This window comes from Neofelis nebulosa, chromosome 9 (genome assembly GCF_028018385.1).
Source record: "Neofelis nebulosa isolate mNeoNeb1 chromosome 9, mNeoNeb1.pri, whole genome shotgun sequence".
Taxonomy (NCBI): domain Eukaryota; kingdom Metazoa; phylum Chordata; class Mammalia; order Carnivora; family Felidae; genus Neofelis; species Neofelis nebulosa.
In genome coordinates, this window is record NC_080790.1 from 955,091 (window position 1) to 979,524 (window position 24,434).

Here is a 24,434-nt window from a genome sequence, read left to right on the forward strand (position 1 = left end):
ACTGCAGGACTCTGCCCCGCCGTCGGAGTTTGGCCCTTCTGGCGGTCTGTGTCTCGGGGCCGTGGCCGAAGGCCCAGCCCAGTGCGCAGAGGCAGCCGGCAGCTGCAGCCTGTGTGCACGGGGGCGGGAGGGACGGGGAGGCAGGGACAGTGTGACCCAGTTTGCTAATTTTGCAGGGGAGCCTGAAAACAAAAGGAAAGAAACCCCACAGGCACCGAGAGATGCTGTGTGCAGACCAGGGCTTTGCCAAGGAGCGTCCCTGTCAGTCCTACAAGGATCTGATGCAGGGACGCCGTCCCTGCAGGTGGGCAGGGCCGTGCATACCACACCCCCTGGGTGCCAGCACGGGGCTCTGGGTCTCCCTCGGCCCCAGGCCGCACTCACCACAGTCCAGCTCTTCAGGGGTGATCGTGGCCACCGAGCGCCCCTGGATACGTCGCGGGTATTCACAGGTGGCGGCCGCCTGTGCGTTGCCAGACTTGGCGTAGGTTTTCAGCAAATCCGCCAGCCACAGGATTTCACAGTCGCAGTGCAGCGCGTTGGAGTCCAGTCTCCTGGGACAGGGAAGACGGTGAGACGTGGGGACGAGCCCACCCCGGACGACCTGGACGCGTGAGCCTGTGCGGGGCCTGCCGGACACAGGCCGGCGAGGAACGTCCAGGCCGCTGGCCAGGTCCCCACTCCGGGGACCCCGCCTGCCTGCCCGGCCCTAAGCTTGCTCTTCTGGCGACCTCCCTGCTCCCTCAACACCAAGTGCCCCTCCACCTTCGCCAGAACGCCGTCTGACTTTGGCTCGTTTCTTTGTCCAGAAGGAATCCTAACTAGCGAGGGAGGCTGTCTTATTTCACCTTATTTCGCTCTGGACCTGGGCTCATTAGCATGATCTTCCCCTTTTCCTGATGTCTAGCTCCTTACGCTCAGTGGCTCCTTACGCTCGGTGACGGCCAACCGCAGAGCGGTGGCCCTCCTGACCGCGGAGGAAAACAGAAGGACGTCAAGCAACGTTCTCGACCAGCACTAACATCCCTTCCTTCTATTAAAATACACCACCTGGTACAAGAAGTGTGTTTAGAGGCCTTAGAAACCGGGGGACCAGTTTACTTAATGCCCAGCTCTGCGAACACTCAAGGGTTGGGGACAGGACACAGAGTCCTACACGGACGCGGTTCCACCACCAAAATTTGCAACATGGAATTAAAAATTAATCTGAAGAATGTGAAACCGATTTTAAAACATGTCTTGTTTGCCTCTGAAGGGGTCAACCTGCTGGCACATCCCCGGAGTCCCGGGGGCTCTCGGCTGTGCCCACCGGGAGGGTTGACTGTGCCCTCCGGGTGTCCCTGTGCTTTTCTGCATGTGACATACCCCGCAGCCCCTGCCACAGGACCCAGCTCAGGACCCGGCCAATGGCAGGGAATCGGCTTCTGTAAAGACACACTTACAGTCTCTTCATAGATTCCAAGTGACTGAATGTTCCTGGAACCAAATGTGTGATTCGGTTGTTATGTAAAAATCTGTTGAAAGAGAGAAAACCACAAACCAACTTTTAAAAACGCTTCTTACACGTGTAGAAAAGAGTACAAGCAGTCAAGTAAGTGAGTTGTAAACAATACCTCAGCGACTGCGTTTATGTGATACAAATGAACTTGAGAACAATATTTAGTTCAGAAAATAATTCGATTTTTTTTTCTATTTTATCACCATCTCCAGATAAAGAGAAAATTGTAAGTCCCGCTTCTGAACTGTTAGACAAGGAACAGAGATTTGCTCAGGTGTCTGGACAGGCAGTGGCCCCCTTTCCATCACAGAACCTGACGGCACGCCGGCCCCCGGGGACCAGCGGGAAGACGGGAGGGCAAGACGAAATCAACTTACAGCCTTTCCAGCTTCGGCAAATGTTGGAATGACTCTGGGTCCAAAGTTTCTATCTGATTAAAGTGCAGGTATCTAGACAAGTTTTTAAAAAAAAGGAAAAAGAGAAAGGAAACATTTTAAACAATTTTACTTTTGCTGATCTAGATTTTCTGCTCAAAAAAATGGTTCCTAAGTCATTTCAAATTCGTATGTCAATAGATAACTCTCTAGATTTCCTACATTGTGCAGAAAACACGTGAAGTAATCACATGGTAAGATTAAATACAATTAAAAACTGGGCACAGACTGTAAGACGGACAGCAGGGACTCTGACCAAGTCCCCTTCAGGCCTGGGGCCTGGCTGCTTAGCCCGGGGACCTGCTTGCAAAGCACACGGACCTTCGCAGGAAAAAAGCCAAAATATTCTCAATTGCAGCACATATGTAAGCAGGTGCACGCCGTCATTCAAACCTTCTAGTCTATATGTGAATTTAGGGGAGGACACGCGTATACGTTAATGTGGGGGGTGAGCATACCGTCAGCTCTGGAAAGAACTACAGGAAAAATAACACAGCCCCAGGCTCAGTAAGATAATGTGCTAATTACACAGAATACCCAGCATTTATATTTCATTCACTATGTCCCCTTAACTTTCCATAATTGACACATTTTTACCACAACTAATTTCTCCTCATTTTCCTGAATTACTGCTTTTCTCACTTTGGAAATCGGTGTTTTTCCCCCTAAGAAAAACACCAGAAGTGGTCTTAGGACGGGGTGCTCCTGCCGCAAGCCCCCCACCTGCACGAGAAGGAGGGGGGTCCCCGCCTTCACACAGGCTGACTCTGGGAGGGGACGCTGGGCCCAGCAGCTACAGACTTCACCCCAAACCCAAATGCCAGAAAGCAGTCTAGAAACGCACCCAGATCACTCGGAGACCTCCACTAACTCTGAAATTACCGTAACTTGGGTTACCAGAGTTCAGTTGTCCTCCCTTGCCCTCTGTTCCTGTCCTTGGCTCCCTGGGAGGGTGCACGGTGTCCCCCACCCCCCGCCAAGTCTCAGGTCATTGCCAGATCCACCTCCCGTGCCTCCGTGACACCCGCGGACAGGTCCCTGCCCATCGCCCCGCACACCAGGGTGGGAAGCCCACAAGCAGGGAACAGAGGGGACACAGGGAGAAAATCCACAGTCAGCGGCCATCACAGGAGGCTCCTGGAGTGGGCCCCCATCGGCAGGGAGGGGGAGTCCTGGGGGAGGCGCCCAGGGAGGAGGTGGAGGAGGCAGGAGAGACTCCCCGGGGCTCCGGGCGGCCTGGGGCCACCCCCCTCCCACGGCCCCAAGACGGCCGTGAGCCCCAACTCCATCTATGCTCTCTGGGTCTGGCCACACACGTTCACCACACACGATGCGGGCCTCCCAGAAACCCGCTGGGCAGAAGCTCGGCAGACTCCGGCGGCCCCGGGCTTATCCCAGGGGTGTGGAGGGGCTCCTGGCATGGGGACGGGACCCCAGACCGCAGCCCGGGCACACCCACCAGAACAGCCCCGTCTCCTCGCACAGAGTCCTCCCCGTGGCGGGGGGCCTGGTCCCACGTGTCTCTGGGTCTGTCACACTCTCGCCGACCTTCAGGGCATGAAGTCCCGGTGGCAGGGACTCTAACTCCCTAACCCGGGGTTTCGAAGGCATCCGGACCCAGGATCCGCTGTCTCCAGCCGGTTGGTTAGAGACCCTGCTCGGGGCTCCTGGTCCAGTAAGCCTCACTTTCCCCAGACTTTGCCCCTTTCTTCCTGGAAAGTAGCTGGCCTCCCTGCCCCCCCCCCCCCCCCCCCCCCCGCCGTCAGGGTGAGCTCCACGTGCTTTAACTTTCCAGCACGTTTAAATCAGACGCGATTTTCTAGGTGTCGGCTACGATGATCTCACTGCCCCGTCCCGGGGGGAAGTGTGTCCCTTCGTAAACTCTCCTCCACCTGGACGTTTTCCAGACACTTCCGTGTGTTTCTGCAAAGCTCTGAACTTTTTGTCCCTTTCTCTCTGAAGCGAAGATTACACAAACACTTCCGTACGACCCCTTCCCTCCCTGACATCACAAGCCACGCGCAGTGAGCTGAGGAATGCAGGTCCCTCCCGAATCAAAAGGGCCTCGACACACGAGCACCGTGTGTGCCCTGAGGCACTGTTTTCGGGGTGCCCGTGCCCCAGTCCTGCCGGGGGTCCCCGTGCAGGCTCTGCGCCCGGCCGGCCGAGGAAACACGCACACGCGCGGGCGGCCGTGGGCAGACCCCCCGTTACAGCAACCGGCCCCGTCCGGCTGTGCGACTAAACTGCGGGCAGTTCTGGAATCCTCCAAGTTGTTCCAGCTCCACAGCTGAAAAGTCAAACAAACAAACCAGAAAGAGACTCCCGTTGCCAGGAATTCTACTTAGAAATGAACGTGCTGACTTCACAGCAACGGAGGACTTCTTGTGCGGCCACGGAAACGACATCCACACACGCTAACTAGAACCACGTGAAAAAGTTTATTTTCTCCGAAATCATGAGGTCATAAACGAAGGAAGCTGCACGTGCGCAGAGTCACAAAAGGAACCGGCGGGCGATAAAAAACACCTGCTGGCCCCGCGGTGCCCCGGGTGCCTCTCCCCGAAGGCCCTTCACTTGTGTGCGAGCCTGTCCCTTAACTCGGGAGCACCATGAAGACAGGGGCCACTGGCTCTCACTGATCTCTGTATCACGGGGGCTCAGCACCGGGCTGCTCTTGGGCAGAAACCAGTGCCGTCCGGGACCGGGTGGGTGGGGGTCAGACAGACAGAGGAGTAACGAGTCAACCACTGCTTTTCCGATCGGCATGCACACACGCCCTACGCCCCGTTAGTACAGACATGCATCGTGCAGACAGCAAACTTAGTTCATCTTCCCTACGAGAGGCAAGAGGGCAGGTGACATCCAAGGCAGTCAGGCGCAGGAGAGGGACACTTACAGTTGTTCTAGAGAGGCAAGTCCCTTAAACGCTTGCCTGTCAATTGACTGGATCTCATTCTTGTACAAATAGCTGAAACAAGAAACGAGGGGAGGATTAGCACACACACGAGACACCGTAACTCCAGGTGGAAAGGAGAATTACGTTGACACATGGAGAGGGTTTTAAAATTAACGACTGTATTAGAATACGGACAACACATTTACACGGCAGCGTGGTTACCCTCCTGGAGGGCCCCCTGCCCGTCCCCAGAGGAAAGTGTCCACACACGGGACGCTGTTGACCACTGCTCTGTCTTCAGACCAGTCCCTGGTTCTGGGAGCATGGCTTGCGACTCGTTCCCAGTACACTCGCTTCAAAGCTCGAAGGGAATAAAACCATTTCCCCACAAACATGTAGTATGCGTTGATCATAAGACGCTGTAACTGCGCCATTTTGAGAGACCCGGAAACGATTTGGGGAGCGGACAGTTCGCACCCTGCATGTGCCCTGCAGACCTCCCCCACCAGGGTCCCCTGCTGGCATGTCAGAAGAGTCACAGAATTGGCTCACTGCCTGTTTTGAGATGGTCTGCAAGCTAAGAATGGGTTTTACATTTTTAACTGATTGAAAATTTCAGAAGAACATTAACACCTCACGACACAGGAAAAGTATATAAAGTGTGAATTTCAGAGTCCGTAAGGACACGGGACACACCCCGGTTTTGTTAGCCTACGGCTGGTGGGGGGCCACACGGCAGAGGCGGGGAGCCACCACAGACGCTGGATGGCCCTTTGCAGAGTCCGCCACATCCTGAACGGACCTGCCAGGGGTGAGGACCGTCCCCAAAGGGCCCCGGTTCTGAGGACATGACTGGCCCCCGGTAGCGTCCTCATGAGCCCTGAAGTGCCATGGCGAATACGAGGTGATCTCAGCATCAGACAAAGAGGCTGGCGCCCTGGGTGCCTCTGCCTGCTGTGGACGCCCAGGGACCGGTCAGCACACACAGGCGCCAGCCTGGGACCGCGGTAAGGCCCTCCCTGCACATTGGTTACCTGGGGGCTAGGCTTTCGCCCTTTCGTCCCCCCAAGAACATGTTTGTCCTAACGCCTGTGACACTGTGTACTTCATCTGCAAAGGACCGTGTGTCTTACTGCACTGGGTTTCGTGGTTTTTGGTGCAGGGCTACCTCGAACCATCCAGCTAAGCGGCTCCCACTTCTCCGTCTGGGCAAATGTGCCGAGGCGACCCCAGAGACCAGGCAGAGCTCGCCCACCCGTGCAGAGCCCAGCGCCCGCCACAGAGGCCTGGCCAGCGGCCACAGAGGCCTGCCCAGCGGCCACTCTGTCAACCTCCACTCACTAGCTGTGTGGTCGTGAACGAGCTGGTAACCTTCCTCCGCCTCAGTTTCTTCCGATGTAAATGGACACCACAGCACTTCAGGATCACTGGGAGTGAACAGATACATGGGAAGCCGACAGAAGACGGCCTCACCCTCGGCCACTACGGTCCTGGCAGGCGCTACTCCCCCTTCTACTTCCGGACGGGGGTTTCTGGGCTCATTTCTTCAAAAGAAGGCGAAAACAAGCCCCCGGTGCTGGATCACTTTGCAAGGACTGAACCGAACTACTGTGGACGAGTGTGCGTCTGTGAGGACACGTGGGCTCCACGGGAGTAAGTGGGTGCTGGTCGCCTCCAGTAACGGGCCGCGTACAGATGAGCCCACACAGAGTCAGAGTCGCCTGGAGCAGGAGTTCTTGCCCAGCTTCATCCGGAAATACCAGTGAGGGGAGGTTTAGGCCTTACACAGGCAACTAATACTCAACGTCTGAAACCACTGCCTACGTGTAAAGGCGGAAATAACCAGTTAACTTCAGAACAGCTCCCCGGTACTGAAATTGCACAGTGTCCTCAGCAGTGCCTGTGGGAGCGCACTCTCCTGCCCAGGAGGGGATCAGATGGGCAGGTGGGGTCCCTCCTCACCAGGGACCCTGCCCCAAGCCCTCTCCAGTGACTGGGGCGCCTTCCGCCAGGCCAGCCACAGAGGGGGGCGAGGCTGGAGAGCAGGTGCCTTGATGGGGACTGAGCCAGCAGACGGGGCTCCTGAAGTGTTACTTTAAAATATCCTTGTAAGTGAGAACCAAAGTGTCCCCCAAACTGTAACACTAAATACGTCTGCAGAGTGAATAACTTGCTCCTAATTAATTCAATCCCAAAGCACAATTATTACAAAATAAAAAATAAGTAACACATACGCATACACACACTACGGATGCTGGGCATCAGCTAACTGAACCTACTTTTGTCAGAAACCAAAACCTTCCTTCTGGAACTTGCATAGCACTTAAAATAAATAAATACATAACAGAAGGCCTTTCCCTCATTTTTAAAAAGAGCGACAAGGCTTAATAATGTTCATACATTATTCTAGTCTATTCTGTCCTGTCCTGTTCTAAAAAGCAACACACTATGCCAACTGTGATGGAAAATATTTATACCTAACACTTTCGTTTACCTTCACTGAGGAATACGTATTTCTGTAAGCAGAGTTAATGTGATCGCTGCAGTGACGTTATCCAAAATCAAACAGGCTTCCAAATACACATCAACACCAATAATGTGACTTTGTTTTAAAAAATCAACATAACTTCTAGATGTTTAGGTTCACTTATGATATAAATTTCCAAAAAAAGTCAGTGATACAAATCCCTCATTAAAATAGTTCTACCTTGGGGCTCCTGGGGGGCTCAGTTGGTTAAACGTCTGACTTTGGCTCAGGTCATAATATGGCAGACAGTGAGTTTGAGCCCTGCGTCGGGCTCTGTGCTGACAGCTCAGAGCCTGGAGCCTGCTTTGGATTCTGTGTCTCCCTCGCTCTCTGCCCCTCCCCCACTCACTCTCTGTCTCTCAAAAGTGAATAAACATTGAAAAAAAGAAAAAAAAAAAAAAAAGACAAAAAGAGGGACGCCTGGGTGGCTCAGTCAGTTGAGCGTCCGACTTCAGCTCAGGTCACGATCTCGAGGTCCGTGGGTTCAAGCCCCGTGTCGGGCTCTGTGCTGACAGCTCGGAGCCTGGAGCCTGCTTCGGATTCTGTGTCCCCCTCTCTCTCTCTGCTCCTCCCTCCCTTGCACTCTGTCTCTGTCTCTCAAAAATGAATAAACGTTAAAAAACCTTTTTTTAATGCTTCTATCTGGAAATGCCATCTAAGTCTTAAAAGTAAGAATAACACGTACACGACACGTACTTTTCTCTACAACCAGGAATGCGACTGGAATGTGTCTTTGATGCCTTCCGGTCTTAAATTAAGAGCTTGCAACGTAGCAAGCCTGCGCCTGACAGTGAGGCCACTTTCTAACCTGCAAAACTGGCTTCAACAGGCAAATGTTTTAAATTCTAATAAATAAGTTACCGAAAGTCAACTCTGAAAAGTAAACTACAATTTTACTGCAGAAAACTAAGAGGTGCAATCACTTGGAGGAAGCTGGGGAAAATTAGCCAAAAGTAGTGACATTCCAGTGGGATTTGTCATCTGCTTCCCACACTTGCCCACAGCTGGACAGGCAGCTTGAGACTGCTCTCCAAGCTTCTCTCTCACAGACCACCTGTCAGCCATTCACGCTGGCGAGGGACCATGAGTCACAGACAAGCAGAGTTACTGTTCCCACGGACTCTGCAGGGCTGTGACTCTTAACCTCACTCGCGGACTTTACTCACCGAGCCTCATGCAACACAGCACTTCATACTGACAAGAACTCATTTTAAAAATCCCACCCGAAAATTCACTACCTTCTGAAAATACAGCCTAAGAGATGGGTGTATCTGCAATAATTCGCAAGCAGCATAACATTTCGCTCAAGATTAGTCTGTATACCGACAACGTAAGCTTTCCGAAGGGTAAAGAACGGATGGTGAACTTACAGATATTTTAAATTCTCCAAGTCTTCAAATGATCCGCTGGGTATGCTCTTGATCTGATTGTTGTTGAGAAGCCTATGAAACCAAAGTTCAGGAAGAAGTAAAACACCACCACTGCACTGTGCTGTGGGAAACGTTCCTTCCGCTTGCAAAGGGTCATAGCAGGACTCCGCTGCGGAGCTCAGCGCCTACACTGGCTTGACTGCTTGTGTCCATGACAAACAGCATTTCAGTTTTGCCCTCTGATCACGAGTTTCCTCAGTGCATGGGCGTCCCTGTCACGGCACGCCATTCCCGCCCCCCGGGCACACAGACCAAGATCCCCTCTGATGGAAAGGGTATCTGTCTGTCCTACTGACTGTCTCATTGTCCACCTCAGCTGACTGGAAGGCCAGTGTGGACGTGCAGGGTGGTCCCACCAGAGGGAGGGGTTGGCCGCCCCCCCAGGCTCCCATCCTGGGCCCAGCTAGCTCGGGAGAAGCACCTTCCCCTCCACCTTGTGAGGGGGGCATGTGAATAGGGCAGGTGAAGGGGTCTGGCCCAGCCAGGGGCTGAGTCGTTCATAGGAAGAGAAGGTGCCCGTGGCCGAGGGCCGGGTCACACCCATTTATGAGGGACCCACACAGGTCACGGATGTCAGACAAGACAGCATGGCCGCCGAGCACGGACCCACAGGCCTGGCGTCTCAATGCACATGTTCTCCTCTGGGGCCCCGTGTCCACTCTCCCGATCCACACCCCCGACCACGGATCATCGGGGCTGACCGCTGTGGTTGAGCTCCACCCGCAGGTGAAAGCTGAGATGATTTCTACACTTTTTCCCATGGGGTCCCAACAGAGCGTTTGGACTTACAACGTATTCAAGTTTCTCAGCCTCCTGAATGCCCCGGGCTGGATCTCCCGGATTCTGTTAAAGCGCAGATCCCTGAAAACAAACAAGAGATGTGTTTAGACACAGAAGTGCACAGTCACCGCTAGTGATGAGCCATCATCTCACCCAGACTCAACACCGCGACGAGGCACCTCAGGAATTAAACCTTGCAGCCCAGCTCCTTCCTTGGGCCAAGTGCCTCCTCTCCGAGGCTCAACGAATCAGTGAGCATTTATCGGAACGAGAGTGGCGCTTTCCCGGGACACAAGTTGGTTTAAGCAACGATCCTGGAGAGACAAACACGCTTCTAACTGACCAGACGCCCACCTCCTGCCACTCGCTGGAAAACCTAACGTCACCAGGTCCTCCCAAACCAGAGCGGGACTGCCCTGCACGGACTCAACAGGACTTGCTGGCCATGGGAGGGTCCAGAGCTGCAGCACGGCCTTCCGACAATTTCCGGACTGGAGCGCGGTGCTTTATCCGCCAAGCGCCTTCAGTGTTCTCTCGGTGAGAAGTAGAGAGTGAAACTGAGAAGCTCATCGTGAGCTGGGAGATCCATCCACCCTGCGCGTGGATCCGAACTCAGTACGCCCCCTACGTCTTCTCGGCACTCAGACAGTGGATCCGAACTCAGTACTCCCCTTACGTCTTCTCAACAGACAGTGGATCCGAACTCAGTACTCCCCTTACGTCTTCTCAGCACTCAGACAGTGGATCCGAACTCAGTACTCCCCTTACGTCTTCTCAGCACTCAGACAGTGGATCCGAACTCAGTACTCCCCTTACGTCTTCTCAGCACTCAGACAGTGGATCTGAACTCAGTACGCCCCCTACGTCTTCTCAGCACTCAGACAGTGGATCCGAACTCAGTACTCCCCTTACGTCTTCTCAACAGACAGTGGATCCGAACTCAGTACTCCCCTTACGTCTTCTCAGCACTCAGACAGTGGATCCGAACTCAGTACACCCCCTACGTCTTCTCAGCACTCAGACAGTGGATCCGAACTCAGTACTCCCCTTACGTCTTCTCAACAGTGGATCCGAACTCAATACTCCCCTACGTCTTCTCAACAGTCAGTGGATCCAAACTCAGTACTCCCCTCACATCTTCTCAACAGTCAGACAGTGGATCCGAACTCAGTACTCCCCCTACGTCTTCTCAGCACTCAGAGAGTGGATCCGAACTCAGTACCCCCCTACGTCTTCTCAACAGACAGTGGATCCGAATTCAGTAATCCCCCTACGTCTTCTCAGCACTCAGACAGTGGATCCGAACTCAGTACCCCCCTACGTCTTCTCAGCACTCAGACAGTGGATCCGAACTCAGTACTCCCCTTACGTCTTCTCAACAGACAGTGGATCCGAACTCAGTACTCCCCTACGTCTTCTCAACAGTCAGTGGATCCGAACTCAGTACTCCCCTTACATCTTCTCAACAGTCAGACAGTGGATCCGAACTCAGTACTCCCCCTACGTCTTCTCAGCACTCAGACAGTGGATCCGAACTCAGTACTCCCCCTACGTCTTCTCAGCACTCAGACAGTGGATCCGAACTCAGTACTCCCCTACGTCTTCTCAACAGTCAGACAGTGGATCCGAACTCAGTACTCCCCCTACGTCTTCTCAGCACTCAGACAGTGGATCTGAACTCAGTACTCCCCCTACATCTTCTCAACAGTCAGACAGTGGATCCGAACTCAGTACTCCCCCTACGTCTTCTCAGCACTCAGACAGTGGATCCGAACTCAGTACTCCCCCCTACGTCTTCTCAACAGTCAGACAGTGGATCCGAACTCAGTACTCCCCCTACGTCTTCTCGGCACTCAGACAGTGGATCCGAACTCAGTACTCCCCTATGTCTTCTCAGCACTCAGACAGTGGATCCGAACTCAGTACGCCCCCTACGTCTTCTCGGCACTCAGACAGTGGATCCGAACTCAGTACTCCCCTTACATCTTCTCAACAGTCAGACAGTGGATCCGAACTCAGTACTCCCCTTACGTCTTCTCAGCACTCAGACAGTGGATCCGAACTCAGTACTCCCCTATGTCTTCTCGGCACTCAGACAGTGGATCCGAACTCAGTACTCCCCTATGTCTTCTCGGCACTCAGACAGTGGATCCGAACTCAATACTCCCCTTACGTCTTCTCGGCACTCAGACAGTGGATCCGAACTCAGTACTCCCCCTACGTCTTCTCGGCACTCAGACAGTGGATCCGAACTCAGTACTCCCCTTACGTCTTCTCAGCACTCAGACAGTGGATCCGAACTCAGTACTCCCCCTACGTCTTCTCAGCACTCAGACAGTGGATCCGAACTCAGTACTCCCCTACGTCTTCTCAACAGTCAGACAGTGGATCCGAACTCAGTACTCCCCCTACGTCTTCTCAGCACTCAGACAGTGGATCCGAACTCAGTACTCCCCCTACGTCTTCTCAACACTCAGATGTGTGTTGGGAGAGCAGTTACTGACTTTTCAGGGACAGAGGGATGACCTGGGCAGCCCAGGTGAGACCAGAGGGCAGGACCGTGGCGCCCAGGGCTGGAGCTGTCTGTTGCCGGTGGCCCAGTGGGGGAGGCGCCGGGCAGCTGGTGGCGTGTGTGCTCCGTGGACCCGGGGAGGCGCTCGGCCCGGGGCCATGAGCTCGGGGGCAAAAGGCAAGCGGCCGGGTCCATTTTTACCCGCTCCCAGCCCCAAATAAAACCTATAAATTTAACGTGAATGAAAGGCACTGAGAAGCAAATGAAACACGACTTTCCTCCTCGAAGAGTCAGAAAAATCAAGATTCCTTGGGCACAGGCCCAACCCCTTGTGACTCGGTGCTGCTGGATTATCACGGGATGAGTTGGGGCCCTGCCATTAGCACCTTGAGGTCTGACTCCAGGGCCGCGGAGCCGACCTTATTGGGAAACAGGGTCTTTACAGAGGCGACGAGGGTGGCCCCACTCCAGCATGACTCACGTCCTCAAAGAGGGAAATCTGGACGATGGGGACAGAGCCGTGTGAAGACGGCCATCATCCTGCCACATGTCAACCATCACCCAGGTCCACCGCGAGCCGGCAGCTGGGACACAGAGCGGACCGCCCTGGAAGGAGCGTGACCCTTGGTCGTGGAAAGGCGCCTCCAGCTGGGAGCGCGTGGATTCCCGTCTGAGCTCCGTCTGTGCAGGCCGCCCCAGGAAACAGACACGGGGCTCCTGGGCAGCATGTGGTCCAACTCCGGAACGATGCTCCTCTCATGACGTGTACAGAGTTCTCACGTTCACGGGCTTTTCAGGAATCGGATATTTGGGGCCAATTTAATAGTTGTAATGACTTACGGAATGGGTTCTGGTTTATGCTGCAATAAAAAACTTCTCAGGAAGTATGTAAGTGGCTAAAATGAAATCTGAGCACTTTGGAGTGAACAGTGGGGCACCTGCTTCCTCGCTATGGGCGGGTTCTCGAGAAGGGCAGGCCCGGGTGCCGGTCGCCACGGCCCTGACTGCCAGCCTGACCACCACCCCGTGTGCTCTCCGGATCCCGGTGTCCGCCCGCGTGCTCTCCGGGGAACGCAGCTGGCCCGAGCTGACCTGTTGCTTTGAAATACGGCAAGAATTCATCTACATCCACATTCAGAACACTGCACGTGGTTCCAGCACAAGGACACTGAGGCCAGGCCCTGCAGGGAGGGGAGGGAGGGAACGGGGGCCGGGGGGCGTCTCTGGGGCCGACTTCCCTGACTCCCCTCCACATCCCGGTGAAATGTGGGGCCGCGGTTAATGAGGACACCTGGCTGGTTACTGTTCAGTGTAAACACAGGTGATCTGGAAGATCCCTCCTCGCACAGAGCAAAGGCAGGGTTTCACAGGGTTCGGACAGATGACCCTGGACCAACACGGAGAACAGGTTCCCCCCGGAATGGGGACTGCCGTGGGCAAACACTCCGGCGAACCGGTGGGGACGGCCGCAGACCACGAAGCCGGCCCTCAGGTTGGCAGAAGGACAGGGGCCAGAGCCATGCAGCTTTTGAGGCGGGCTCCCCTACGACGGCAGAGCAGGGCGGACAATCAGGAAAATGCCCAGGCACTGGGGGCAAACAGCTCAGGGACCCAGGACTGGACACCCTCACGACACGGTGGCGCCCACCCGCTCAGGTTGGGGGGAGGGAGCCCCACATGACACCCGCCGGCAGGTGTGAGGCCTGTACCAGGAGCCTTGGCTGGATGGACGGACAGAGGGGCCCCCACACAGCGGCTGCCGCGCACTTGGCTCTGAGTGCCCGAGCATGGCCGGTCCTAACAGAGGCCTAGGTCCGGGGAAGACCCAAACCAGATCTAGAGGACTCCGGAGGAAGTGGAGATCAGTGCACACTGATTACGTGTTGAAACATGAACATGTTTGTTATAGTTAATAAACTCAGTAAAATTACCCGGTTTCTAATTTTTTTTAAATTTTTTTCAACATTTTTTTATTTTTGAGAGACAGAGCATGAGCAGGGGAGGGGCAGAGAGGGAGACACAGAATCTGAAGCAGGCTCCAGGCTCCGAGTTGTCAGCACAGAGCCCGACGCGGGGCTCGAACTCACGGACTGTGAGGCCATGGCCTGAGCCAAAGTTGGACGCTCAACCGACTGAGCCACCCAGGTGCCCGTTTCTAATTTTTAATGAAACTGCTAGAAAATTTAAACTTACACGTGTGACCACATCTTATTGCACAGCCTATTTTCCAGCAGTCAGGCCAGCCACCCGTGCTCCCAGCAGACGGCTGGAGAAAAACCACATGCCCGTGCAGCCAGGGAGAGGGCACAGAGAGGTCCCCCCCAACAAGAGCAGAGGCATAAAAACAATAAAAGGAACTAAACTGAGATTCTGGAACTGGAAGTCGTAACTGCTAAAATGGGAAGTCCTTGCACAGACTTAATGACATCCTGAATACGGCAGAAAACGGGGCGAGCTTGCGGGCAGGACACCAGAAAGTGCACAGTGTGACGGAAAAAGGACAGTGTCTGTACCCTCGCACATGACGCACAGAGACTCTCGGTCAGCCTCCGAGCGACAGGAGGAGGGACGGTCAGAGGCCGTGCAGCCCCAGCCCGGAGAGACAGGTGCAGGGAACCAAGATGCCATGGGCTTCAAATACGAACCCCAAATCCAAAGTCATAACTGCAGATCAGAGGCTGTGTTTCACCTGAATCGATTCCCGCTCTGTAGGAAGTCTCAGGAGGGACTTATTAATTAGGAACAGTGAGGATTCTCTTAAGCAATGTTCTCGGCGGGGGGGGGGGGGGGGGGGGTGTCCCCTGATCAGCAGCATCTCCTGGGAACTTGCCGGAACAGCCAATTCTGGGCCCCACCCCAAATCTACAGAATCAGAAAGTCTGGGGTGGAGCCTGGTAATTCTGAGTTTTTATAATCCCCCCAGGAGACGCACGGTGAAGTTTGAGAACACTGCTCTTTGGTAATGTTGGGGAGGCAGCTGTGTGTGTGCATGTGTGAGTGTGTGCACGTTTGCGAGTGTGTGCGGACACACAAGCGGCATCTGTACATGCACACGTCTGGGCACACACGCATACGTACACACATGCACACACACATGTACACATGCACACATATACATGCACCCCTTGCATGTGCACGCGCACATACACGCATGTGCACATGCATGTATCCACATGCACACACGTGTGCACGCACACACACACAGTGGGTCTCTGCTCGTCCCCTCTGCTCGTCCTCCACGTCTGATCCTTTAACCCATTTGTGGTTGCTGACATAAAACTTATGTTAAATGTAAGCCAATTAAAAAGTAGTTAGAGCCAAGTGTATACTAAATGCCCCCCCCCCATTTTTTAACTTGAAATAATGTCTACACATGCCCAAGGAGACAAAATGTCTAACCCCACAGAACAGGACCATGGAAGGTCACTCCTGCCCTACACTGCACACTTAGCTATAGCTCAGTTATTTTACAAGTAGAATTTCTATTTTTACAATCATTGTTAAGTACTTCCACAAATAATCCTAACAGGAAGCAAAAGTCCTAAACCTTAAAAATTAAACGCCACTCGGCACACGATCACAGGACGGCAGGAGACCATGTCTGTGGAAAGTGCTCCCGAGACCATAAAGCCCTTTGTAGACGTCCACGGAGACCATCACTCATGGTTCTGACAGATTTCCCAGACTCATCCGCTGAACGCGCTAAGTACTCATTAGGCGCCAGTCTCTGAATTAAGCAGACCCCACGGTAGAGAGTCTCAGGGTGATGCAAGGGAGCCTCCCACGGGCTCCTAGAAACTAGGAGTTCGGGGCAAGATCATGGACAGCACCACGGTCCACGTCCACCGTGTCTGCCACGGACAAGTTAGGGCCTGGGAATGGTGAGTGGTTTTAGGAAGGAGGAGAATTCGCGACAGGTTAGAAGAAATCCCTGCATTTGGCAAACAAAGATTCAGAGGCAGGAAGGTCTGGCAAGGTGCCCCAAGTCGCTCAGTCGCAAGCAGCAGGGCTAGAGGTGAACTCCGAATCCGCTCAGGGTTCTGATCTGTGCCGCCAACGCTCCCGCCCCCCTCTGAGAAGGTGGAGGGGTTCACAGGATGCCCCCGCCCCATGGCACCCGCGTTCAGGAGCTCCTCAAAAGTAATGCAAAGTGCTGCCCCCTCCGGCCTCCTCGGGGAAGTGCAGGGCCACAGAAGCCCCCTCGGTGGCAGAAGGGCCTGGAACAGCCCTGGAAATCAGTGCAATTTTGTAAGCCAGACCCTCAAAACCAGAAGTCCATTTACACTTTATAGGAAAAAGGCTAACCAAGTCTAAGCTCACAAGTGCCAAGGGCTAGGTGATTTGTTTTAATGTTTCATTACTGCAAACTACTGATGAAGCAAAGCCCAGCAGAAAAAAACAGAAATCAGAAACTGAGCACCTAGAGGGCACGGCACACGGAGCCTACCCCAGAGCCTACACCCAGCCCACCCCAACCCGCTCAGATGCTCCGTGAACCTACAGTTGAGCAAAACCACCTCACACACAGCACAGAACAGAGTGCTGAACAGCTCCTGTGATCTACTGAGCACCGTCCTGCAAGTGACACACAGGTGGCTGTGTGGGGGCAGGGTTATCCGCTGCGGACCCCTGTCCCGCATCAGAAGGGATCCTACCCAGTACCGCCAGCCTGGGGAAAGGCCAAAATCCAAATCCCAAGTACAGTTTCTCCTGAGTGCGTACAGCTTTGGCACGATCATGAGTCGGAAAACTGTGTCGAGCCATCGTGAATCTAGCTGCACCCCCAATTCTACTCAGAACTCTAAGCGCTGGACTCTCTCCCTGAGATGGGCAGTGTGGCCCCGGGAAGCCGGCCCCGCTGCTGCAAGGAGCCGTGGGACCCACCCACTGCTGCCTCCTGCGTCCCCAGGGAAGGGAGGGGCCGGCATCTGGATTGAGTGGACCGTGACCCCGACCAACCCGACACAGCTATTGTTTTCGGAATCTAGCACTGCTTTTCTTTTCTTTTAAGTTTATTTATTTAGAGAACGGGAAGACATACAGAGAGAGAGAGCGAGAGCGGGAGAGAGAGAGCAGGCTCCGTGTGTCGGCACACAGCCAGATGCAGGGTTCCATCCCATGAACCACAAGATCATGACCTAGGCCGAGATCAAGAGTCAGGAGCTTAACGGACTGGGCCACCCAGGCGTCCCAGAAATCTAACATTTTACTTTAAAGATATCAGAGCACCTCACAGCCTACTCTGTCTTCCCAAGACTGCTTTAAAAAAGAACGTCTGTAAATGACCTGGTGATAAGACACTTACTTACGGCCCCGCCTTGGTGCGAACGTCCCTGCCTGCGGGCACACGGAATTGTGGGTCTCCCACGCACTCCCCAAGGCACCGTGGACTTCACTTGTCCTCAAGAAAAGCATGTTTTCTTCCCCCACAAATCGTGGTTCCTCTCCAATTCCTGCAGTCTGACTGACACTCCACCCCCTGGACAGGTGAGCCAGAAGCTGACCGCCACATCTCCTTCACTTCCTGCCTCCGATGCACCACCAGGCCGTCTGTCCTTCCTGACGCCTCCGGCCCACGTGCCTGCCCCCATCCCTGCTGCAGAACCCCGGGCACACAGCGCGCCCTCTCCTGCGTGGGCATCCCACTAGCTCAGGAAAGCGGACCTGGCCTCCGGGACCAGACAGCACCCGCAGGAGCGCACGCCCCGTTAGTGGTTCCTGCAGCACGGTGAGGACAGGCGTTCTGAGCGTGCAGACGCGCACACGGAGTTGAGAACTTGCCCTGGGCTTTGTGCCGGCAAAGCAAAGACCACCTGCTCAGGGATGTTCGCGCTGCGTAACTACAAAGGGCAGCTCGGAAAGGCACCTTTACTAACGAGGTCCTGAACGACAAATGTGCTGAAACAGCTTTGAAATGCCCACCACGCAGGCACCACACAGCTCGGGGCCAATCAGGGCTGCAGATGAGGATCCACTGTGCCCTTCTGAGCGCACAAGTGTCCTCTGGGCCATCCTCCTGGAGGACACCACCCTCCCCCAGCCCGCTCCAGCCTCCGGTCCCCGTTGGCCTCCACGAGCCGCACACTCCAGTCCCCAAGGCCGTCCCTCATGATGACAGCTCAGCGTGCCCGGGACGTGCCTGGCTGTCAGTGTCAGGAGCCTGACGCCCGCCCCATCAGGCCTACGGGGTCACGCCCACAGGCGCCCCTCCACTGACTGTCCCTGTATTGTTGTCTGCTCCGGTGACCAGCTCTCTGGGGTTCCCACAGTGCTTGTGGGATGCATGGACGGCTGCTGTCCGAATCACAGCCGGTCCTTCCTAACACCAAGTTAGGAGGCACGGCCCAGAGTGTCCCATACTGCCTGGGCCCCACTTGGCCAGAATCTCCTCTTCAGGCCACCATGTTTCCCAATATGCTTCATTAGGGTCCCCAGGTCATTAGCGAGTGCACCCTGCTCTCTGACCGGGAGCGAGCTGGCCCTTGGCTAGTGTTTGCCCATCAGAACTGACCGCCTATAAATTCCCCTGGTGATGCCAACACTGGGGTGCTGAGGCCACACTGACAATCACCCTGCCGAGGGAGGCAGGCCTGAGAGGCCGCGAGCTAGGACGCTTGCACCATACACGGTGCACGGGGTCTACGGGACAGGGGCCGTGCACGTGGAGCAGCGGGTCAGAGCTCCAGCAAGGCTGGGGAGTCGGGCTCGCCCTGGGAGGGCTTGGTCTTGGGGGGGGGGGAGGGCGGGCACACTCCGTGGTTTGCTGACCGAGAGGGCAGATTCAGGGGGACGTCTGAGCTGGCCCCACGCATGCACACGGTAAGCGCGCCGTTGCAAGGATCGTCCCGGATTCTTGCAAAGGTGTTTGTGAACCAGACTCCCACAGGCGGTTCTGCTGGGACGTGGGCTAACAGCTGATGTCCCTGTGCACCTGCTAAGGGCTGGACACTTCCACCACAGCTGCCTGGGGTCATGGCCTAGCCTGTGACCTGCTGAGAGAGAGACCTGGGCACGGACTGTGCTCCCAACGTGACGCCGTGCTGCCTCGGGCCGGGCTCCAGGAGGCCAGGAGTGGGGCTCTGGCTTCTCCTGAAGTGGAGACTAGGGAGGTTTGGAGTGGAAAGAAGGCAGGATCACATGGACGTCTGAGAACGTCTGAGAACATCTTGGGCATGGTGTGGAGAGAGGGCTGAACGGCATTAGCCTGGAGACAGAACTGCCGAGGGCAACTGCATGTCCAGAACAGGAGGGGACACCAGGGGACAGGAGGGGACACCAGGGGACAGGAGGGCAAGCAGTTGGCACTGCTTCTGCAGCTGACTTAAAAAAAAAAAATTTAACTCAATTCGGTATTTACAGAGTAGATTTGAAAAAACAGGAGTCATGGCTGGAAGTCACGGAACGTTTACACACAATGACAAATTCGTTTTTGTTTGTTCCCATCCTAATCTTCCTTTCTCACAGCATGAAAGTACACAAAACACAAGCCACGAACATGCCTGAGGTCGCAGGGAAGAGGAGAGAAAGGCAGAGAAAGAGCCAGGCTCAGGAGCAGAGGCCGGAGGTCAGAGGCGGGCTTGGCTCTAAGCACCCCGAAGGCAAGCAAAGCCAAGGTCAGATCTGGCACAGCATTCCCGAGCCCCGAAAAGCTCCTTAGCCAACCGTCCGGGAGAAATGAGACTTTACTGATACGAGACGAAGGCAAAATTTCTCACACAGATCCTCTCACGTGTCAGGCTCCTAAGTGTAAGTGAACAGCATCCCAAAAGGAGGCTCAGGGACAGACTCCGTGTGTCTGTCCCCTCTCCCTCACTGGGAGCCACCGGCAGGATTCTGAAGCATGACTCACAGCCAGAAGTTACACAAACTTCATCCTGTTTATTTTGGCTCATGCTTCTCGCCTCCAGAGGTCTCTCTGACCCTGGTGTGCGTTCAAGGATTTGCTAAGCCCGTGAGCACGCGCTGTCTGCATGTGTGATAGGCGCCTACTCCCTCCTTCAGCCAAGTTACTGAAGTTAAAAACGGGAAAATCACGGGTCAGCAAAGAAACACCGGTGCCGGGAGAGGAAAAGCCAAGGAGCCTGGGTCCAAGGCCTGGCCACCCAGCCACGGGCATGGCCCCACGTGGGGACCCAGCATCTCTGCCCGAGGGACAGCTAGGACCGGCACCCGCACCCGACAGGCAGGACCGGCTGCGGCCAGCTGCCACGAGGGATCCCGGACACGATGCCTCCACCTACACAGGGCTCGTGGACACAGGACAGGGCAGGCTGTGCTGACGCAGGCGCATCCTTCCGGAACGCCAGCGTGGCTGGACGCGTTTGCCCACGACAGCCTGGGACACAGCTCTCAGCCGTGTCAGTGTTGACAACCACGTTGCTTTCAAGACAGGAGCCATCACAGGAGACCTGTGAGCCGTGGCTGATGGGCTCTGCTCCTCCACGGCCTGCATGAGGTGGCCCACGGCCAGCCACGCCCAGAGGAGCGTGCTCACGGGCTCAGCCACCCTCGGGAGGGGCCAGCTCGCTGGCTCTGCCCTTTCTTCCCACCCTACCGTGGACTGACGGTTCCATAAAACAGTAAAAGACGGTCTTGCATGTTGTTACTATGACATTGTGTTAACACTGCTGCTGACCTGTGACACGGCGGCCTGCGGGCTGGCACCCGTCACAGGCAGCACCCAGGGCACCATGTCCTCAGGTGACGCCCCAGGCCACTTCTCGGCCCAGGAGCCTACAGGTACAACATGAAAGGACCGTGCCCGCACCCCTGCCAGGTGGGCAGTCCCAGAGAGATGGGGACGGGCAGACAGCGAGCTCCTTGCTCACATGACCTGGCTCACCTCTCCCACGAGCCCACAGGAGAAATGGGTGATTTGACAAGGAGCCAACGCCAGGCGGCTCTGTGGCCCCGAGGGCTCTGTTTCCCACGGAGCCGCCTGTGAGCTCGGCGGCCACACATCCAGGATCGCACATTCCCCAGAGAAGGCCGTTCAGACTGCAGAGGCACGTGGGCGCTGGGGTGCAATTTGTCAAACGTTCTGTTCTTTGCCGTCTCTGCCTCCTGATATGGCACCAAGCAGCCAGGACCGCCTCTCCTGGCTCACAGGTGCAGGGTAGGCAGGGGCTCTACCCAGCAGGCGGGACAGAGAGGCAGACAGCAGGGAGGACAGAGGAGCAGCCACAGGAAGAACTCGCAAGGGCCCTGCCCGGGGTGGGCAGCCTCCAGACTGAGGAACCTTCCTTTTTGCAGGGCTGGGTCCCACTACGGGGAGGTAGAGAACCGGAGTCTCTCAAGGCTGCATCCCCTTCCTTGGGGGCCTCGACGTGTCAGCGTCCTGTGGAGCCCAGTGTCGAGGAGGGGTGGCCGGGGCAGGGCCAGAAGGCTGCCCCAACCCCTCAGGACCTCCCGGAGGCAGGACGCCCACCCAGGCCAACTCTTAGGTGACCTTCCGGCCCATTCCTTAAAAGTCTGGTTGGCAAAAATACATAATAACGTATATGATAACAGAGAGGAAAGCAAAATACGTTTTTCTCCAACGTACAATTCAAAACAAAAACTGAGTAGTTCAAAGCACAATACAGAAAACTTTAAATGAAAACCGACTTTCTGAAAATAAATCAGGGTATCGACCCATTCCAAAGACAAACATACATACTTTCCAAGCTGGTTTTAGGAGTCAGGAGGTTATTTCATTAGTAACATATACAGGCAGTGATGACGCTTAAATATTAGATTTCTCTGGGATTTAGCGACATTATTTCCTTTGCAGAGAAGGTGGCCCTATGGCTTGGATTTGTACCATGAGATATTTAAATAATCATGACATTGTAAGCCTCATTTGCCGGGTCTAAGTCTTTACAGGCAAACCGCAGGGAAGGCAGGGAGACACCTACTGTCCAGGATCAGGTCAGAATGTTCCATGAACCCCACTAAACAGCACAACACGAGACCCGGAAGGAGGGACAGTGGGGGGAAGGAAGGGGTCCAGGGCCAGCTCCTCCTTCCCATCACAGGTCCTCAGGCACAAGCCAGGGCGGTGACCCCAGCTGCACACAGAGCTGCTGCCCCCAGGAAAACAGGCAGATAGGTCGGAAGGAAGGAGTGTTGGCAGGAAAGATTTTCTCTTTTCCTTTCAGGTGCACAGAAACCTGCGGGAAGCGGCACAGGACAGAGCCATGTTCTGGGCACCGACGGCCCATGCTGCCACTTCCAGTCTTCTGGTCATGTCCTCAGACTGAGACCCCGCGTTCGTGTTCGGCTCAGGAAGGCAGGCGTTGGCTCAGCCTGCCCAGGGGAAAGTGGACACCCGTGTGCTGACCTGTGTGGGTGGCCAGCGAGAGCAAAGGACCCATCACCCTGAAACTGTCATCCATTCTCAACAAGCCCTGGGGATTCTGGACTGAGCTTTGCCAATAGCCCGCAGACAGCGTCCGCGACTTCCCGGCCCCAGCTGTCTGCGGCAAGGACGCGGAGAACCTTCGCACACATGCTTGACAGCCTCGTGCTGCCCCAGCTCCTCATGTACTGTGACCTACACATCCCCTCTGCTGGCCCTCCAGTGAGCCCTGTGCCAGGACCCCCGGGAAGGCCCTGTAGGAACCCCCACCCGGGCCCACAGCCCCCCACGCACAGCGGGGATACCCTGCCCGGGTCACCGCAGCACGCGGCCACAGACGGTACGGGGGCCCCGGGCATGCCTGCTAGAGATCCCCAGCTCCTGGCACAGGGTTCGGAACCCCGCAACTGTGGCGTCAGGAAACGCTCTCGTTCAGATTTTTCTCAACCACTTAAAAGTGTAAAACACTGAGCTCGCGGGCCAGACAGAAGCAGGCAGGGGCTCCTTCCGGCCCTGGGCCCTGGGCCCAGGGTCCACACCCGGTGCGGCGAGGGGAGCCTGGCGCAGCCCCGGCACCCTTTGTTTCCGGCTCTGCCCTAGGTAACTCCTCCCCAGGCTTTGTGGCCGGACTGCTGTTTCGCAGGCCACACGCAGAGGCAGCCGATCCGGCAAAGCCTTCCCTCTGCCCTACAAATGAACAAAACAAATGTACGAGTTCACACACTGGTTCCTCTGGGAAAAATCCCAAACTTCTTCCACGGGTGTTTAAAAAATGAAATCAGTGTTTTCCCTACTTTCCAGACCAAAAAAAACCCCAGAATTGTGCACTACGGACTTCTCCCAAGGCCATTTTGTTCTGACCCAGAAAGCCCAGCACTGGGGGGTTAAACCGAGGACGGTTGCGTAATGACAGGGGCAGAGGACCCACACTCACCTCTTGAGCAAACCAGGAGGCGCGCCCCGGGTGGGCGGGCGGGAGGTCCGCCCCGCGTGGGCGGGCGGGAGGTCCGCCCCGCGTGGGCGGGCGGGAGGTCCGCCCCGCGTGGGCGGGCGGGAGGTCCGCCCCGCGTGGGCGGGCGGGAGGTCCGCCCCGCGTGGGCGGGCGGGAGGTCCGCCCCGCGTGGGCGGGCGGGAGGTCCGCCCCGCGTGGGCGGGCGGGAGGTCCGCCCCGCGTGGGCGGGCGGGAGGTCCGCCCCGCGTGGGCGGGCGGGAGGTCCATGCTGTCCAACTAACCCAGGGTGTCCCTGCAAACACAGCGGGCGGACGTCGTTCTCGTTAGGGGCCGCCAAGGAAACAGCAACTGAACGGGGCATGTTCCCAGCAGGATGATGCCAACTCGATCTCGGGCCCTGGGAAGTGGGAGCCACGCGGCTTCTACTGAAAACTCGCATGTGTGGCCTTCCTGCTGTGAAAACAGGACGCGGTGGTGCGGATAAGCGAGGCTCCTCCAAGGGGAAGAGCGCCTGAGTACATGGCGGGGCGTCCTCTGCGACGTCACAGACCCCGGGGAGCCAAGCAGGCTGAGGGGGAAAACAGGAGCAGACGACACACCCGACAGGGCGCTGGGACACCTCTGACCTGGGTGTCCCCACAGCAGCCTTCAGTGGTGCTCACAGGGCCCACCCCCTGCCTCTCGGGACTCATCCATGGGAAACAAAAGTAACCAGTGCACGCGTGCACGCACGTATACACATGTGCACACATATACACACTCATGTGTGCACAATATACACACGTGCACATGCATACACCCGTATACACATGTGCACATATAAACACATATTCGCGCGTGCGCACACACATGCACACACGCATACACATGGACGCATATACACGTATACACACGTGCACACACGCTGTCTCCAGGCCACTGCTCTGAGTAGATGTCAGTGTTCTGGTGTGACAGCAAGGAGGTGGACTGCGGCCCAGGGAGCACCAGACACACCTGAGTTCCCATCCCTTCTCTGCATTTTGCTGCTGTGCCATCCTGGACAAATGTCTTAACCTCCCTGATC

At 55.8% G+C, this 24,434-nt stretch overlaps 1 protein-coding gene and 1 long non-coding RNA gene across 3 annotated transcripts in view; one reads left to right on the forward strand and one right to left on the reverse strand.

Annotated features, from left to right (window-relative positions):
- The window catches only part of PXDN (peroxidasin), a gene marked incomplete at its 5' end in the record, with an annotated part of 79,383 nt that overhangs the window by 33,637 nt on the left and 21,312 nt on the right, over positions 1-24,434 (reverse strand). The window contains 6 exons of the mRNA XM_058686331.1: positions 385-554; positions 1,443-1,514; positions 1,876-1,947; positions 4,832-4,903; positions 8,729-8,800; positions 9,578-9,649. Of these exons, the coding sequence (XP_058542314.1) occupies positions 385-554; positions 1,443-1,514; positions 1,876-1,947; positions 4,832-4,903; positions 8,729-8,800; positions 9,578-9,649 (530 nt within the window). The remainder of the gene's footprint in view (positions 1-384; positions 555-1,442; positions 1,515-1,875; positions 1,948-4,831; positions 4,904-8,728; positions 8,801-9,577; positions 9,650-24,434) is intronic.
- LOC131484281 (uncharacterized) lies at positions 18,641-23,852 on the forward strand. Of its 2 annotated transcripts, none has more exons than XR_009248130.1 (3): positions 18,641-18,753; positions 19,545-22,604; positions 23,744-23,852. It is a non-coding gene; the product is annotated as an uncharacterized LOC131484281 (long non-coding RNA). The 2 variants fall into 2 exon arrangements; XR_009248131.1 differs by having other exon boundaries at positions 23,741-23,817.